Source organism: Elephas maximus, chromosome 7 (assembly GCF_024166365.1).
Source record: "Elephas maximus indicus isolate mEleMax1 chromosome 7, mEleMax1 primary haplotype, whole genome shotgun sequence".
Lineage (NCBI taxonomy): Eukaryota > Metazoa > Chordata > Mammalia > Proboscidea > Elephantidae > Elephas > Elephas maximus.
Genome location: NC_064825.1, coordinates 61,269,252 through 61,288,845, shown reverse-complemented (window position 1 = coordinate 61,288,845; position 19,594 = coordinate 61,269,252). Strand labels below are relative to the sequence as shown.

Below are 19,594 nucleotides of genomic sequence, written 5' to 3'. Positions count from 1 at the left end.
TAGGACTGCCATAAAAAAAAAAAATCATGGTATGCAGTTACTACTTGGTTCTTCAGCTTCTTTAAGACAGGTTACTTTCTCTGAGAAACATGTCAGGTCTACAAGGGACTTTGGCTCTCATTCATCTCATATACACTGATGTCTCTCTGTTTGGAGACATCATGAACAGTTGTATGTCCAAAGTGTTACCAGAAAAAAACAAAACAAAACAAAACCCACCACACAATCATAAGAGCCATGTAGGAAGAGCAGCTTAAGATATAGTAGTTTTAGTTATTAATAAACTAAGATTAAATAGCATGATTTACAGATGAATTCAGTCTATTTTTACATTATCAGAAGTGTGAAATGCAGAGTAAACATATGATTACATTGCTCTACTCTTCTCTCGACAGGTTACACCAAGAATGGAATGCAGCATCTTATAAAGTACTGAGTTTTGCAGCTCTGGAAATGTACCAACTAAAGGAGTATGATTGTTGCTACCAAAAACAAACCAAACCCAGTGCAGTCGAGTCGATTCCGACTCATAGCAACCCTATAGGACAGAGTAGAATCGCTCCATAGAGTTTCCAAGGAGCGCCTGGCAGATTTGAATTGCCGACCCTTTGGTTCGCAGCCATAGCACTTAACCACTATACCACCAGGGTTTCTGATTGCTGCTAAGGACCTTATAAAGGGGATTCTAGAAATGGTTGATAGCAATTGAGGGAAAATCCTGAGGCTTCTCACTCTAATATAATTTTGTAGGCCAAGCATGCCATTGTTTAGCACATAGTGAAAAAAGAGAGTCAAAACTATGGGACAGACAAACCAGACACAGGTGACTGAATTCTTCCTTCTGGGACTCTCTGATGACCCATACACCCAGAAACTGCTTTTCGTCTTATTCCTGGGTGTCTACCTGGTCACTGTGCTTGGAAATCTGCTTCTTATGTCCCTTGTTTGGGTTGACTCCCGACTTCACACGCCCATGTATTTTTTTCTCTGCAACTTGTCTCTGGCTGATCTCTGTTTCTCTACCAACATCGTCCCTCAGGCCCTTGGTCACCTGCTATCCAGGAAGAAGGCCATTTCATTCATACATTGTGCAGCTCAGCTTCTACTCTTCCTCATTTTGGGGGGTACTCAGTGTGCCCTTCTGTCAGTGATGTCCTATGATCGATATGTGGCCATCTGCAATCCTTTGCATTACACTAACATAATGACCTGGAAGGTGTGTGTCCAGCTGGCCACAGGGTCATGGGCCAGTGGCGTTCTGGGATCTGTTGTAGAAACCACCTTCACACTAATGTTACCCTACCAAGGCTGCAAGAGCATTGCTCATTTCTTTTGTGAGGCCCCTGCACTGTTGGTCCTGGCATCCACTGACACCCACACTTCAGAAATGGTCATTTTTCTTGTGGGCGTCGTGTTCCTCCTCATACCTGTTTCCCTAATTTTGGTATCCTATGGCCGCATTATAGTGACTGTGGTCAGGATGAAGTCAGCTGCTGGGAGGCTCAAGGCATTCTCTACCTGTGGCTCCCACCTCATTGTGGTCATCCTTTTTTTTGGGTCAGCAATTATGACCTACATGACCCCAAAGTCTTCTAAAAAGCAGGAAAAGGTAATGTCTGTGTTCTATGCAGTGGTGACCCCCATGCTCAATCCCCTCATCTACAGCCTGAGGAACAAGGATGTGAAAGGAGCTCTGAGAAAAGTAACCACAAGGAATTTCCCATGCAGCCTTGGGATCTATCACTGATAGTGAGCTCAGGGACCCTGTCTCTCCCTACTTGGAAGACTTGATGAATAATCCCCTTTCTTTGTGAGTCTGAAACAAGGTAAGATTCTCATCTTAGGGTGCTGTCCTTGGTCCACCCTCCATGCTTCATCCAGGATTTCCTTTGTAGAAGGAGAAGGACAATAACTCAGGGAGCACTAAGAAGGTGTATGTGCTTCCTTCTGGTTAGTCCTTTAGCATGTAAGGATTAGGAAGTCTCTGGAGCCGCATTCATAGTATATAAACCATGAAACCTGTAAAATCTATATTTTTAATTTTGCTGTATATTATCATCCTTCTACCCTAGACCCTACTCCAACCCCTTTATTGTTTGCTATTTCTGAAACTCTTTGCCTGATCAAATGATCAAAAACTAACAAACGTTAAGTGCTGTAGAAATGATTCTGACTCACAGTGACCCAATATGACAGAGTAGAACTGCTACATAGTATTTACTAGGCTGTAACCTTTATGGAAGCAGATTTCCAGGTCTTTCTCCCATAGATCCGCTGCGTGATTTCAAATCGCCAACATTTTTGTTAACAGCAAAGTATTTAACAATTGTAGCACCAATGCTCAGTTAACAGGCATTAATCACTTGTTGTTGTTAGGTGCCGTCGAGTCAGTTCAGACTCATAGCTACCCTATGCACAACAGAACGAAACACTGCCCAGTCCTACGCCATCCTTACAATCGTTGCTCTGCTTGAGCTCATTGTCGCAACCACTGTGTCAGTCCACCTCGTTGAGGGTGTTCCTCTTTTTCACTGACCCTGTACTCTGCCAAGCATGATGTCCTTCTCCACGGATTCATCCCTCCTGACAATGTGTCCAAAGTATGTAAGACACAGTCTTGCCATCCTTGCTTCTAAGGAGCATTCTGGTTGTACTTCTTCTAAGACAGATTTGTTCGTACTTTTTTCAGCCCATGGTATATTCAATATTCCTGGCAACACCACAGTTCAAAGGTGTCAGTTCTTCTTTGGTCTTCCTTATTCATTGTTCATCTTTCACATGCATATGATGTGATTGAAAATACCATGGCTTGGGTCAGGTGCACCTTAGTCTTCGGGGTGACATCTTTGCTCTTCAACACTTTGAAGAGGTTCTTTGCAGCAGATTTGCCCAATGCAATGCGTCTTTTGATTTCTTGACTGCTGCTTTCATGGCTGTTGATTGTAGATCCAAGTAAAATGAAATCCTGGACAACTTCAATCTTTTCTCCATTTATCATGTTGCTCATTGTTTCAGTTGTGAGGATTTTTGTTTTCTTTATGTTGAGGTGCAATCCATACTGAAGGCTGTGGTCTTTGACCTTCATTGGTAAGTGTTCCAAGTCCTCTTCACTTTCAGTAAGCAAGGTGTCATCTGCATAACGCAGGTTGTTAATGAGTCTTCCTCCAATCCTGATGCCCAGTTTTTCTTCATACAGTCCAACTACTCGTGTCATTTGCTCAACATGCAGACTGAATAGGAATGGTGAAAGAATACAACCCTGAAACACACCTTTCCTGACTTTAAACCAATCAGTATCCCCTTGTTCTGTCTGAACAACTGCCTCTTGATCTATGTAAAGTTTCCTCATGAGCACAATTAAGTGCTCTGGAATCCCCATTCTTTGCAAAGTTATCCATAATTTGTTAAGATCCACACAGTCGAATGCCTTTGCATAGTCAATAAGACACAGGTAAACATCCTTCTGGTATTCTCTGCTTTCAGCCAGGATCCATCTGACATCAGCAATTATATCCCTGGTTCCACGTCCTCTTCTGAAACCGGCCCGAATTTCTGGCAGTTCCCTGTCGATATACTGCTACAGCCGTTTTTAAATGATCTTCAGCAAAATTTTGCTTGCGTGTGATATTAATGATATTGTTCTATAATTTCCACATTCGGTTGGATCACCTTTCATGGGAATAGGTATAAATATGGATCTCTTCCAGTCCGTTGGCCAGGAAGCTGTCTTTCATATTTCTTGGCATAGATGAGTGAGCACCTCCAGTGCTGCATCTGTTTGTTGAAACATCTCCATTGATACTCCATCATTCCTGGAGCCTTGATTTTTGCCAATGCCTTCAAAGCTGCTTGGACTTCTTCCTTCAGTACCATCGGTTCCTGGTCATATGCCACCTCTTGAAATGGGTGAATACCGACTAATTCTTTTTGGTATAATGACTCTGTGTATTCCTTCCATCTTCTTTTGATGCTTCCTGCGTTGTTTAATATTTTCCCCATAGAATCCTTCACTATTGCAACTCGAGGCTTGAATTTTTTCTTCAGTTCTTTCAGCTTGAGAAACGCTGAGCGTGTTTTTCCCTTTTGGTTTTTGATCTCCAGCTCTTTCACATGTCATTATAATACTTTGTCTTCTTGAGCTGCCCTTTGAAATCTTTTGTTCAGTTCTTTCACTTCATGAATTCTCCCTTTTTCTTTAGCTGTTTGACGTTTCAGAGTCTCCTCTGATATCCATCTTGGTCTTTTCTTTCCTTTCTGTCTTTTCAATGAGTACTTCCTTTCTTCACGTATGATGTCCTTGATGTCATTCCACAACTCATCTGGTCTTCGGTCACTAGTGTTAAATGTGTCAAATCTATTCTTCAGATGGTCTCTAAATTCAGGTGGGATATACTCAAGGTCATATTTTGGCTCTTGTGGACTTGCTCTGATTTCTTCAGTTTCAGCTTGAACTTGCATATGAGCAATTGATGGTCTGTTCCACGGTCGGCCCCTGGCCTTGTTCTGACTGATGATGTTGAGCTTTTCCATTGTCTCTTTCCACAGATGTAGTCAACTTGATTTCTGTGTGCTCCATCTGGTGAGGTCCATGTATATAGTTGCCATTTATGTTGGTGAAAGAAGATATTTGCAATGAAGAAGTCATTGGTCTTGCAAAATTCTATCATTTGATCTCTGGCATTGTTCCCATCACCAAGGCCATATTTTCCAACTACTCAATCACTTTTTTTTTTTTAATCACTTACTATGACCTAAATGCTGTCTGAGTGTGTGTGTGCTTGATGTGGGTACAGTGACGCAGAACATATGACCTGTACTGTCCTTCTCACATGCTGTCTTCTTAGAAACATAAGGATCGATTCTCTCAGGATATACCTTTACCAAAATGAAGAGAGGATTTTGGGAACCAACATAAAATGGTAACCTGTCCTAAGGCTAGCAAGTGTGAGGAGTTGTTACCAATCCTACAACTGAAGGTCCAAGAGGAGGGAAATTGAACTGGAGTGGGTAACTCTATGTAGAAGGCCAGCAGATAGAGGTATATGGAGGTGAAGATGCCATGGGAGTAAATATTTAAAAAGCTTATTCTCTATCCACTTTCTGCTTCCCTACTATTGTATTTCAATTAGAAGTGAGAGAGCAAGGGAAGCTGTTGATACAATAAATAAAAATCAGCATTCTGGGGTACATATGAAGGTGGAAAGAGATAGAGAGTGGGTCTGATATGGTAAACATAAGCTGCAGTATACCCCTTTTAACCTTAGGATCCACCAATTCTTTTCCTGGTGGTTAATTCAAGTCCTCAATACAGGCAACACATAAAGCTTCATTAGTAACTCTGTCATAGCAATGTGATAACTGTTAGGTCGCACTTCTACTTGATATCTAAAATAACAGATCCTTACCTGGACTATTGGAAACCCTGGTAGAGTAGTGGTTAAGTCCTACAGCTGTTAATCAAGAGGTTGGCAGTTCAAATCCACCAGGTGCTCCTTGGAAACTCTATGGGGCAGTTCTACTCTGTCCTATTGGGTCACTATGAGTCAGACTCGACTCGACGGCAAGATGTTTGGTTTGTTTTTTGGTACCTGGGCTATTTACCTCAACTATTTGGGGGAGAAACAGGCAAAAAGTGAACAACAGGAAATGTAGCTGCTTTTGGAGCCCTGGTGGTACAGTGGTTAAGTGGTTGACAGCTAAGCATAAGGTCAGCAGTTCAAATCCACCAGCTGCTTCTTGGAAACCCTATGGAGTAGTTCTACTGTGTTCTATAGGATCGTTATGAGTTGGAATTGACTTGATGGCAACGGGTTTTTTTGTTTGTTTGTAGTTCCTGATTCTGGTCACTTGGCCTAAGCTGATAATCATAGCTTCCTTCTTTTCATTATCCTTTCACGGTTTTCTTATTTTCTGCCAGCACATCATTTGGATGGGGTTCCTTACCTGTCATATTGTTGTTGTGGTGTTCTCTGGAGTGGATGACCTGAAATTTCTTTCCTGTCAGATTTGAGATCTTGGTGATACTTTTTTACCGGATTTCTGCAGTTTCCCCTTGAGCACGGCTATTGTTAAAGGACATATCACTGGGTGCTACAAACAATTAGTGCTCTTGGCTGTGAACTGAAAGTTTGGAGGTTCTAGTTTACCCATAGGTACTTGGAATAAAGGCCTGGCTTATCTACTTCCAAAAAATTAGCCATTGAAAACCCTACAGAGCTCAGCTCTCCTATGACCCACTTGGGTTCACCATTAATTGAAATCAACTTGATGGCAATTGATTTTTTATTGTTAATGTAAGTGTTATAAAGTATCTCAATGGGGCGCCCTTGGTTCTAAACCTGGTTCTCTTTACCACTAATTGTATTAGTAACCTAATTTGCCCTTGGAAATCAGGATTAATCACTTCAGGCTATAGAGTAACTCCCACTGTTTGCCTTCTGGTTCAGTAATGTGAAGACTCCAATACGAGTGAGTAGTCCCTGCTTCCAATTCATTAGAATGGTGAGTGGTTCAAGACCACCATGAAAGCATTTCTTCTTTGGGCACTAGGAACTCTAAATCAGCCAAACCCAAGAATGTGGACATGGGTAGCAAAGACTCTTCAGTGGATTACTGGTGTAATCATGGAATAAGCCCTCTACCTGTATCTCCTGGTTTGCCAACCATCACATTCTGGTTATTGTAGGGACAGCATCATATATTGACCACTATTTTAAAGCATATTCTGCATCTTATGAGACAGCACTCCAATCGCTCAGAGGTTGTCCTCTAGCTAGTGCTGCAATTCAGACTTCAGCAGGCCATTCTACAATTTTATCAAGTCAACTGCTTATAGATAGTGGGGTCACTATGACTTGGAATCAACTGATAAGATAAATAAATTGAGTGGTCTTAAACCCATTACCACAATTTTCTTCACCATAAAATGTGTCTTCTAACTGGGATTGATGTGGTGTGGGATATATTTATCTACTGATAAGAATTCTAAAAATCAGCAAATGGTGATGCTAAAAGAAACATCGTGAGTATGTTCATATAAGAACAAAAAATTACTAAACTCTCAATGATGGACATGGTCCTGTGTAATCAACATACCACCAGAGGTCAACTAGTTCTCTTGGTGAAGAGTGCTGTATCGGCACTCAGTTTTGATAAATGTAAATCATATTACAGTCACTACCACACATGATATAAAATATTTTAATCACCTTGAAAGGACCCCTAATGACCCATTTTAGTCAATGCTTTCCAACTGCTCCTAACCCCTGGCAACCGTTGATCTGCTTTTTGTCACTATATAATTACTTTTTCTAAAATTTACCTAAATAAAATCAAACATATGAAGTTCTTTGGTCTGGATTCTTTTACATAGATTAATGCTTTTAAGACACATCCATTTTGAGATACTGTATACGTATCAATAGTCTGTTCCATTTTATTGCTGAGTAGTAGTCCGTGCATAGTCCATGGGGAAATGGGAGGATTGCATATAATCAAGAATGCAGGCAGAGCAGAGAGGCATTTCATCTTTTCTCACAAAAGAGAAACAGACAAAGATGTGGGCATAGAGGGACACATTTTAGATGTAAGGGCATAAAAAGAAGCCGTTCATGTCTGATCATCCCACTTTCCTTAATGAAGTAGAAGTTGTTGCTTTGGATGGAAGGAAGAAAGGAATGGAACAGGGAAGAATGGCAACAGTTTGGAACCTCAGCTGAGAAGAATATATAACCAAATGTATTCGTTTTCTGTTGCTGCTGTAAGAAATTACCAAAAACTTTGTGCCTGAAAGCAACATAGATTTATTATTGTACATTTCTGGAATTTAGAAGTCCATAGTCAGCTTCACTGGACTAAAATCAGGGTATTGGCAACCTGCATGCCTTTGTGGAGGTTCTAGGGATGAATTCATTCCCTTGACTTCTCCAGCTTCTGAAGGCTGCCTCTGTTCCTTGGCTCCAGGCCCCTTCCTCCATCTTCAAAGCCAGTAGCATAGTATCTTCTCTTTTCCTGTCTTACCTCTGCTTCCATCTTTGCACTTTTTCTCTCACTGTGATCCTTCTGCCCTCCTCTTATAAGGACCCTTGTGATTGTAATGGCATATCCGGATAGTTCAGGATAATCTCCCTATTTCAAGATCCTTAACTTAATCACACCTGCAAAGTACTTTTACCATGCAAGGTAACATTTTCACAAATTCTAGGGATTAAAAGTGGACATCTTTGGGGGGTGAGTATTCAGCCCACCACACCAAGGTCAAGTAAAATAATTGTGGAGGAATGATTAAAGCTTGTGTAAAATTTATAATGGTGCCAATCTGCTTAGTTGTGTTACTGTCATTATGCAAATAGGACCCCATGAGCTTTTTATTTACAAATTCTTGTGTTGATTTTTCAGAGTGGACTACCATTCTGGGGTGCTTGCTACATGAGAGTAGGACACTTTGTATGGGAGATTCGACTTTCCCTGGTATCTTCATGCAAACTCCATAGAGGTAGGTTTGTCTATAGAGTTTCTAGAGAGGACAATGTTACCCCTTTAATTATCATGGATTGTTAGGAATATGTTTTCACAAAGCTGTATTGCCCATGGCCCATCTCAGTTGTTTCCTGTGAGTCAAGAATTGGACTATGTTCACTGGGAAATGTCATAAAAGGGGCTACTGTATTAGCTGAGTGATATGCAAGCTTGAAAAAAGACAATTTCATCTAATGGAAATAAGATTACAGAAAAAAAATCTAGAAAACAAGGAATTCTTGGGTAATTCACTGCAGTTTCCCATAATCTGTCCACTTATACTTGCCTGGGGCATTCTGTATACTCTTCCTGTCAAAGAACTGTCATATCCCAAATAAACAATTTGAGACAGAGTCAATTGTCAGTGCAGAATCATCTTTTCCTTGACATTTCACAAACTGATCGATTATGGTAGCAAAGAAAAAAGTCATCATTTGCTAGCCCTCTAAACATGTATACTCGATAAATCACTGGAGATTTTAAGTTATCTTTTTATTATCTATCTTTTGTACTGGAATTTAAACTCCATGAGACAAGAAATCTCTTTTGTTTACTAATATATCTTTGGGGCCTAAGACACAGCCTGATACATGCTGGTTGTTGAGTATTTGTTGAAAAAATGGTTTAATGAATGATTAAAAAATGTTTTTTTAAATCATTGCTTACCTTGTAAACAAAGAGACCCTGGAAATTTGTAGTTAGAGTATTTGGACAAAAAGCAAGATATAAAGCAGATTACAAAGTAAAATCTATGAAGTATAAGAAAGTTTTAAATAAAATTTACAAATGATAGATTGTATTGAAGTTATCAACATTGAGGTAAGTTCCCAATCTGTGAAAACTAGCAGCATCCTTGGAGTCACTGTTACCACAGTCCCGTAGAATACTGGGCCTACTACCAAAACCCATTGCTGCCTAGTCGATTATTACTCCTGGTTATCCAGTAGGACAGAGTAGAACTGCCTCACAGGATTTCCAAAGAGTGGCTGGTGGATTAGAACGGCTAAAGTTTTGGTTAGCAACCCAGTGCGTAACCAGTGTACCACCAGAGCCAGAGGCCTACTAAAAGTTCTTTCTTTTATCACTTATATTCTTTAATTTGGTAACCCTGGTCGCTTAGTGGTTAAGAGTTCAGCCGTTAACCAAAAGGTCGGCAGTTTGAATCTACCACGCACTCCTTGGAAACAATATGGGGCAGTTCTACTATGTCCTATAGGATCGCTATGAGTTGTAATTGACTCAATGCTATGGGTTTGGGTTTTTTTTTTTCTTGTTTTTGTTGTTTTATATCCTTTAATTCAGAAAATAATCCCAGTGGAAATTCCAAAATCCCAGCAGGTATACTGTGGCACTTGGAAAGAGTAGAGAAAAAAACCCATTTTGGAATTCATTTTTCTTTCCTTTAGTCCTTGCATTCTGCTTCTTTGGTTCCATCTAAGTCAGTGTTAGTTTCCTGATGTCCAGTGTCCTGAGGACAACCCTCCTCAGTACAGCCTTTATTTCACTGTTCCTTAAGCTGTAGATGATGGGGCTCAACATGGGAGTCAACACTGTGTAGGACAGTGAGAGCAGTTTCCTGCTCTCAGGAGAAATGCTAGACTGGGGTAGGATGTACGGGAGGATGGCAGTGCTGTAGAAGAGGGAGAAAACCAGGAGGTGGGAAGGACACATGAAGAAGGCTTTTCATTTCTCGTCAGCTGAGGGCGTCCTGAAGAAAGTAAAGAGGATATGGACAAAAGACTCCAGGATCAGCAAGAAAAGGAAAAGGATGAATAAGACAGCAGCTGTTAGAGACTGTAGTTCAAACACAGTTATCAGTGCAGACCAGTGCAATGACAGGGGGCTGTCACAGAAGTAGTGGTTCACCATGTTGAAAATGTACTTTAATTATTTCTAGGTGCTGTCAAGTTGATTCCAACTCATAGTGAACCTATGTAGTTGGAAAATATCGCCTTAGTGATAGAAACAATACCGGAGATGGAATGATAGAATTTTGGAAGGCCAACGACTTCTTCATTGCAAATACCTTCTTTCACCAACATAAATGGTGACTATACACATGGACCTTGCCAGAAGGAACACACAGAAATCAAATTGATTACATCTGTGGAAAGAAACGATGGAAAAGCTCAATATCATCAGTCAGAACAAGGCCGGGGCCGACCGTGGAATAGACCATCAGTTGCTTATATGCAAGTTCAAGCTGAAACTGAGGAAAATCAGAACAAGTCCATGAGAGCCAAAAAATGACCTTGAATATATCCCACCTGAATTTAGAGACCATCTGAAGAATAGATTTGATGCATTGAACACTAGTGACCGAAGACGAGATGAGTTGTGGAATGACATTAAGGATGTCATCCATGAAGAAAGCAAGAGGCCATTAGAAAGACAGGAAAGAAAGAAAAGACCAAGGTGGATGTCAGAGGAGACTCTGAAACTTGCTCTCGAACCTCGAGCAGCTAAAGCAAAAGGAAGAATTGATGAAGTTAAAGAACTGAACGAAAGATTTCAAAGGGCGTCTCGAGAAGACAAAGTAAAGTATTATAATGACATGTGCAAAGAGCTGGAGATGGAAAATCGACAGGGAACTGTCAGAAAATTCAGGCTGGTTTCAGAAGAGGACATGGAACCAGGGATATAATTGCTGATGTCAGATGGATCCTGGCTGAAAGCAGGGAATACCAGAAGGATGTTTACCTGTGTTTTATTGACTGTGCAAAGGCATTCGACTGTGTGGATCATAACAACTTATGGATAACTTTGCGAAGAATGGGGATTCCAGAACACTTAATTGTGCTCATGAGGAACCTTTACATAGATCACACAGAACAAGGGGATACTGATTGTTTTAAAGTCAGGAAAGGTGTGCATCAGGGTTGTATTCTTTCACCATACCTATTCAATCTGTATGCTGAGCAAATAATCCGAGAAGCTGGACTATATGAAGAAGAACGGGGCATCAGGATTGGAGGAAGACTCATTAACAATCTGCGTTACGCAGATGAGATAACTTGCTTGGTGAAGGTGAAGAGGACTTGAAGCACTTACAAATGAAGATCAAAGACCACAGCCTTCAGTATGGATTGCACCTCAACATAAAGCAAACAAAAATCCTCACAACTGGACCAATGAGCAGCATCATGATAAATGGAGAAAAGATTGAAGTTGTCAAGGATTTCATTTTACTGGGATCCACAGTCAACAGCCGTGGAAGCAGCAGTCAACAAATAAAAGATGTATTGCATTGGATAAAAGTGCTTCAAAGGACCTCTTCAAAGTGTTGAAGAGCAAAGATGTCACCTTGAAGACTAAGGTGCACCTGACCCAAGCCATGGTATTGTCAGCCTCATTATATGCATGTGAAAGCTGAACAATGAATAAGGAAGACAGAAGAAGACTTGACTCCTTTGAGTTGTGGCGTTGGTGAAATATATTGAATATACCATGGACTGCCAAAAGAACGAACAAATCTGCCTTAGAAGAAGTACAACCAGAATGCTCCTTAGAGGTAAGGATGGCAAGACTGTGTCTTCCATACTTTGGACATGTTGTCAGGAGGGATCAATTCCTGGAAAAGGACATCATGCTTGGCAGAGTACAGGGTCAGCAGAAAAGAGGAAGACCCTCAACGAGGTGGACTGACACAGTGGCTGTAACAATGAGCTCAAGCATAACGATTGTAAGGATGGTGCAGGACTGGGCAGTTTTTCGTTCTGTTGGGTTGCTATGAGTTGGAACCGACTCGATGGCACCTCACAACAACAACAACAAAAAATCTTGTAGGCACGGATATCATTTATCCTGTGACATATTGTTGCTGTTAGGTGCTGTTGAGTCGGTTTTGACTCATAATGACCATTTGTATAACAGAATGAAAATACTGCCCAGTTTTGTGCCATTCTCACAGTCCTTGCTATATTTGATCCCATTGTCATAGCTATTGTGTCAATCCATCTCGTTGAGGTCTTCCTCTTTTTTGATGAGCCTCTACTTTACCAAGCAAGAATTCCTTCTTCAGGAACTGGTCCCTCCTGATAACATATCCAAAGTACGTGAAATGAAGTCTCACCATTCACCCTTCTAAGGAGCATTATGCTCTACTTCTAAGACTGATTATTTGGTTCTTCTACACATCCATGGTATGTTCAATATTCTTAGCCAACACCGTAATTCAAAGGCATCAACTCTTTTTCTGTCTTCCTGATTTGTTGTCCAGATTTTGCATGCACATGAGTTGATTGAAAATATACCAGCTTGAGTCAGGCAAACCTTCGTCCTCAAAGTGACATCTGTGCTTTTTAACACCTTAAAGAGGTCTTTTGCAGCAGATTTGCCCAAAGCAATGTGTTGTTTGATTTCCTGACTGCTGCGTCCATTGGTGTTGATTGTGGATCCAAGTAAAATGAAATCCTTGAGAAGTTCAATATTTTGTCCTTTTATCATGATGTTACTTATTGGTCCAATTTGAGGATTTTTGATTTATATACTTCAGTAAGTGCTTCAAGTCCTCTTTCATTTCAGCAAGCAAGGTTGTGTCATCTGCATATTGTAGGTTTTTAATGAGTCTTCCTTCAATCCTGATACCATTATTTTCTTCGCATAATCCAGCTTCTCGATGATTTGCTCAGCATACAGAATAATTATGGTGAAAGGATACAATCCCGATGCACGTTTTTCCTGACTTTAAACCATGCAGTATCTCATGTTCCAGTCAAATGATTGCCTGTTGGCTTATGTACAGGTTCCACATGAGCATCATTAAGTGTTCTGGAATTTCGATTCTTTGCAATTTTATCCACACTTTGTTATGATCCACACAGCTGAATATCTTTGCATAGTCAATAAAACACAGGTAAATATCTTTCTGGTATTCTTTTCTTTCAGCCAAGATCCATTTAGCATTAGCAATGATATCCCTCCTACCACATCATCTTCTGAATCTGGCTTGAATTTCTGGCATTTCCCTGCCCTTGTACTGCTGCAACCATTTTTGAATTGTCTTCAGCAAAATTTTATTTGTGTGTGATGTTAAGAATGTAGTTTGATAATTTCTGAGTTCTGTTGCATCATCTTTCTTTGGAATGGGCACAGATATGGATCTCTTCCAGTCTGTTGGCCAGGTAGTTGTCTTCCAAATTTCTTGGCATAGATGAGTGAGTGTTTCCAGTATTGCAACCATTTGTTGAAAAATCTTAGTTGGTATTCCATTAATTCCTGGAGACTTGTTTTTTGCCAGTGCCTTCTTCTTTTCAGTACAGCTTGGAGTTCTTCCTTCAGTATCAGCGGTTCTTGATCATATGCTACCTCCTGTAATGGCTGAATGTCGACCAATACTTTTTGGTATATGACTCTGTATATGCCTTCTGTCTTCTTTTGATGCTTCCTGGGTCTTTCAATACTTTTCCCATAGAATTCTTCAAAATTGCACCTCAAGGCTTGAATTTTTTCTGCAGTTCTTTCTGCTTGAGAAATTCCTTCTGACCAGCTTGAGAAATGGTGAGCATGTTCCTCCCTTTTGGTATTCTAAGTCTAGATCTTTGCACATTTCATTATAATACCTTATTTTGCCTTGTTGAGCTGCTTTGAAATCTCTGTTCAGCTCTTTTACTTTATTATTTCTTGCGTTTGCTTTAGTTACTTTATGTTCAATAGCAAGTTTCAGATTCTCTTCTGACATTCATTTTGGTCTTTGCTTTCTTTCTTGTCTTTTTAATGAATTTGTTGCTTTCTTCATGTATGATGTCCTTGATATTTTCACACAACTTGTCTGATTTTTGGTCATTAGTATCCAATGCATCAAATCTATTTTTGAGATGGTCTCCGAGTATAGGTGGGATATACTCAAGGTCATATTTTGGCCCTCATGTACTAGTGTTCATTTTCTTCAGCTTCAACTTGAACTTGTGTATGAGCGATTGATACTGTGTTTGGCAGTCAGTCCCTGGCCTTGTTCTCACTGATAATATTGAGCTTCTCCATCGTCTCTTTCCATACATGTAGTCTTTTTGACTCCTGTTTATTCCATCTGGCCAGGTCCATGTGTATAACTGCCATTTATGTTGTTGAAAAAAGATATTGCAATAAATAAATGGTTGTCCTGGCAAAATTCTATCACTCAATCTCACACATTATTTGCATCACCAAGGCCATATTTTCCAACTACTGGTCCTTCTTTGTTTCCAGCTTTTGCTTTCCAATGACCAGTAATTATTACTGCATCTTGATTTCATGTTTGATCAATTTCAGACTGCCAAAGTTGGTAAAAATCTTTCTTTGTCTTTGGCATTAGTAATAGTACTTAAATTTGAATAATAGTTGTGTTAACTGGTCTTCCTGGTAGGCATATGGATGTTATCCTATCACTGACAGCTTTGTAGTTTAGGATAGATCTTGAAATGACCTTTTTGGCAATGAATGCCATGATCTTCCTCTTCAACTTGTCATTCCTGGCATAGTAGATCAGAAGATTTGTCTGATTCAAGATGACCAATATCATTCCATTATATAAAAAAAAAAGTTTTCCATTATAGCTCACTAATAATATCTATCCTTATGAATTGCATTTCATTTTTGACAACTTCAAATTTTCCTAGATTCCTAATTTGGGCACTCCACATTCCAATTATTAATGGATGTTTGCAAGTGTTTCTTCTCATTTTGGGTTGTGCCACATCAACGAACCAAGGTTCCAAAAGCTCGACTCCATCCACATCATTAAGGTCAACTCTATTCTGAGGAGGCAGCCTTTCCCCAATTGTATTTTGAGTGTCTTCCAACCAGGGGGGCTCATCTTCCAGTGCTGTATCAGACAAGGTTCAGCTGCTATCCAAAAGGTTTTCACTGGCCATTTCTTTAAGAAATAGATCACTAGGTCCTTCTTCTTAGTCTGTCTTAGTCTGGAACTTCCTCTGAGGCTGTCCAGCATATGTGACCCTGCTGGTATTTGAAATACCAGTAGTATAGCTTCTAGCATAACAGAAGCATGCAAGCCATCACTGTAGGAAAAACTGACATGTGAGTGGTAGACATAAGTGTGGGAAACCGAGGCCTAAGGAAGAGATTTACTGCTGAGATCTTGCCAGTGTGGCCATAGAAAAAGAATTATGTGTGCCAGAAAAGTCTGTGAAACCTTGGCCAGTTGAGCAAATTAATCTAGAGAGGGGCCACTGGCTCTGGGCAAGGAGACTTACCTGTGTCCAACGGGGAGATATGCCTTGCTCGGCTCTACTTGAAACTCTGCACTTTGTGCATGTCCTTCAGTAATTAAAGCGCTCTGAATTTATTGTCACAGAGCCAGAAGAGGAACCAGGGAAGTCTCATTCCTTGTCGTGAATGAGCCATGAATGGCTGGAGCTGAAGCCATGCCACTGGTTTATTCTCTGTATTAGACATGAGTATATGGGTTGGCCATATTCCCAATCCTGATCTTAGGACATGAATTCCCAGCTTCTTATTCCCAGTGCCTTTTTTGTCTTGAGGGCCAGTCAAAGGGCTGGCACTTGAATTTCCGCCAGGTGTTTCTGGGCTCACCTTATGTCCTCTTCCTTTCCTTCCTCATGGGAACATGGCCTTTCTTGAATCTTTTGTTCTCTGGGGCCCTGATAAATGTCAGATGCCAACAGAATGAAGTTCAAGAAAGGAAAGCCAAACTCTAGGCTAGAGCAAGTAGCACAGAGGGTTGAAGTCAGAGTGACCATAATTTAAACCTGGCATTGAAACTCTAGTTTATGATATTTTTAGCAATATTTTTAGAGTTTCAATTTCCATACAGTTTAATGATAACATGTGTATTTTATCATCTACATTATGATTGAATGTGTTGGCTTATACTGATAAAAATCACCATATAATAAATATTTATTGAGTACTAAATGTCATGTACTCTTCTAGTCATTAGGATGCAGAAATAAAAAAATACATATAGGTATGGTTTCTGTGCCCATGAAACATGGAGAAATAATTTTGCACTGATTGAATTTTTTGACTTTAAAATTATCCTGTTTTGAAATAATTTAGATTTACAGAAGAGTATAATGATTGTAAGGATAGTTCTGTTATATACTTCACCCCCCAAAAAGCCCAAACCAAACCCTTTGCCGTCAAGTCGATTCCAACTCAGAGCGACCCTATACCCAGGTTTCCCTAATTTTAACATCTTTTATAACCATGGTTCATTTGTCAGAACTAAAAAATTAACATTTATACAATACTATTAATTAAACTACAGGCTTTATTCTAATTTGATCAGTTTTCACACAAATTTCTTTTTTCTCTTCCAGAATTCAGTCTAGCAGTGAACTTATTGCATTTATTTGTCATGTATCCTTAGTTTTCTCCAATCTATAATATTTTCACAGTGTATCCTTGTTTATCATGGCCTTGGCACTTATGAAGATTATTGATCAGGCCTTTTGTGGAATGGCCTTCAAAGAAGGGTTTTCTGTTTTTTTTTTTCATGACTACCCAAGACTTGCTTTATTGATTTCTATGAATAATATGACAAGGTGATGTGCCTTTCTTATTACATCATATCAGGTCTCATGATATCAACATGAGTTATCACTGGTTATGTTGACTTTGATCACTTGGTTAAGATGGTGTGTCAGATTTCTCCATTATAAAGTTGTTCTTTTTCCTTTTCTACATACTATGCCATAGAGTGAGTTACTAAGTCCAAGGAACATGTAAGGAAGGAGAATTAATCTTTACCTCCAAGACGAAGAAGTCTCAATTTTTATCATGTGTAAACTTTTTTTTTAATAAAAAAGAGAGATTTGAAACAAAATAAAACTTCCATTGTGTTTCTCTTCCATTGATTTTTAATGTCATGACCTGGAAAAAATTACTCTCTCTGTTTCAATTTCTGACTTCTGCAATGTGAGACACCTGCTGTGAGTATGAAATGAGATAAAGTGTAGTGAACGTGCTAAGCCCTGGCCAATGTCATATAAGGTAGGTTTCCATCAGAATAATATTTGACCTGGGACTTGAAGGTTGCAATCAAGGAAGGGAAGGGGCATTCCAGTTAACCGGTCCGATGTCCACCACCACTTCTATTACTACCAACACCACTATTCCTGCAATTACTCCAGTTCTTATCAGATTGACTTCTTTCTTTTCCTCTAATGCACCAAATTTTTTACTGCTTTAACGTCTTTGTATATACTTTGAATACTGTTTCTCCTAATTTCCACTACTCAATCTTCTGATACCACATTAAAAGGTATCAGACCTCCCAGCAAGGTCTTTGCTAGTTCCAAATATAAATGAGAAGTCCATCCTTTTATTCTTGCTCAGAGTACTATGCTCTTTTCCTTCACAGCAATGATATAAATTTCTAACTACATATCTATTTGTGCAATTTTTAAAAATGTCTCTCATCTCCATTGGACTATAAGTCCCTGAGAGTAGGGGTCTGTTTTGTTCATCACAGTAAACCCAGTACTTACAAGTTGTGGGTAGAGGAGGATTGGGTACTGTGATGGTTAAGATTGTGTGTCAGCTTAGCTGGGCCTTGATTCTCGGTGTTTATATGCGATCACACCCATGATGGAATCTGCTGTGAATAGCCAATCAGTTGAAAGGGAATATCCTTGGGAGTGTGGTCTGCTTCTGAATAAAAGCAGACATTCTGGCTTTTTTGCTCTCTCTGGATCCTGCCCTGCCTCCTGTTTGTCTGACCACTGGCTCTTGGGAATTGAGCTATCAGCTTACCTGCTGATCTTGGGATTCACGGATCTTCACAGCCTGATTGTGGGAGCCTGCTCTCTGACCTGCTGATCTTGGGTTTACCAGCCCCTGCAGCAACGTGAGTCAGGAGAAGCCTTGTGGTCTTGCTGGCCAATCTTGGGATTCGTGATCATCACAGCCTGTGAGCAAGAGCCCTGCTCTCTGTGACATGCGGATCTTGAGTTTGCCAGCCCCTGTGGCTACATGAATCGACAGATGCCTCCATCCTGATCCACGGACTTGCGATGTTTCAGCCTCTACAATCGCATAAGCCGTTTCCTTGATGTAAATCTCTCTATCTATTTATACACTTTACTGGTTTTGGTTCTCTAGAGAACACAGCCTAAGACAGGTAGTGAGTCTGGAAGTAGTGAGAACAATAAGAATTCTCTTATGAGAATAATTCCAGAATAAGGGCCTGGCTAGGCTAGTAGATGTGGCCATAGAAATGGGAATTAATCCAAGGGATGAGTAAGAAGAATTTTGTCAAGGAAGCGTTAGCAGGATTAGGAGACTGGCTGAGTACTTCTACAATTAAAAAACAAAAATCAAAACAAACAGACAAAAAAAACCATTGCTGTTGATTCTGACTCATAGAGACCCTATAGGACAGAGTAGAACTGTCCCATAGGGTTTCCATGAAGTGGCTGGTGGATTTGAACTGCCAAACTTTTGGTTAGCAGCCGTAGCTCTTTACCACTGAACCATCATGGCTCCACTTCTACAACAGCAGTTATGAAACTGTAGAATTGTAATATAGTAAAGTGCTTTGCACAGTGCTGCCTTTTTGTTCTATAGCTGTTTGTTCACTTGTCTGTCTCACTCATGGGGCCAGGAGCTCTAGCGGGCAGCATTGTTGTACTCTCAGGGCTCAGTATATAATGCTCACTGATTCAAGGAAAGAATACATCATTGATATTTGGGGTAAAAATGAAAAATGAGTAATAAATTTTTTTTTCAAGATTTTGAGGAGGTTGGGTGCATGTGCTAGACTTGTACCTTGACAACTACGCAAAGATGTCTTGGAGGTCATAGAAAATATGGAATTCACATTGGGGTGAGAGGTTGGGGTTAGAGAAAACAATTTGGGGATTAGTCATTCATGTAATCATTTATTGAGCACCTACTGTGTGCCAAGTCAGGAAATGTGTGCGTCAGGGTTGTGTCCTTTCACTATACCTGTTCAATCTGTACACTGAGCATATAATCAGAGAAGCTGGACTCTGTGAAGAAGAATGTGGCATTGGGATTGGTGGAAGCCTTGTTAACAACCTGCGTTATGCAGATGACATAACCTTGTTTGCAGAAAGTAAAGAGGACTTGAAGCACTTACCAATGAAGATCA

The 19,594-nt window shown here is 40.0% G+C and overlaps 1 protein-coding gene across 1 annotated transcript; it reads left to right on the top strand.

Annotated features, from left to right (window-relative positions):
- Window positions 1-799: 799 nt before the first annotated feature.
- On the top strand, window positions 800-2,282 carry LOC126080094 (olfactory receptor 2D2-like). The gene is made up of 2 exons (XM_049891400.1): window positions 800-1,702; window positions 2,247-2,282. Exons 1-2 carry the CDS (start codon window positions 800-802, stop codon window positions 2,280-2,282), a joined length of 939 nt encoding a protein of 312 aa, XP_049747357.1.
- The last annotated feature ends 17,312 nt before the right edge of the window (window positions 2,283-19,594 follow it).

What these genes read in the sequence shown, in the direction of transcription:
- LOC126080094 (XM_049891400.1), top strand. Translation starts at nt 800, where the DNA reads ATGGGACAGACAAACCAGACACAGGTGACTGAATTCTTCCTTCTGGGA. An exon ending in TGAAAGGAGCTCTGAGAAAA is followed by an intron (nt 1,703 to 2,246) that starts GTAACCACAAGG and finishes TTATGGAAGCAG; the next exon opens with ATTTCCAGGTCTTTCTCCCA.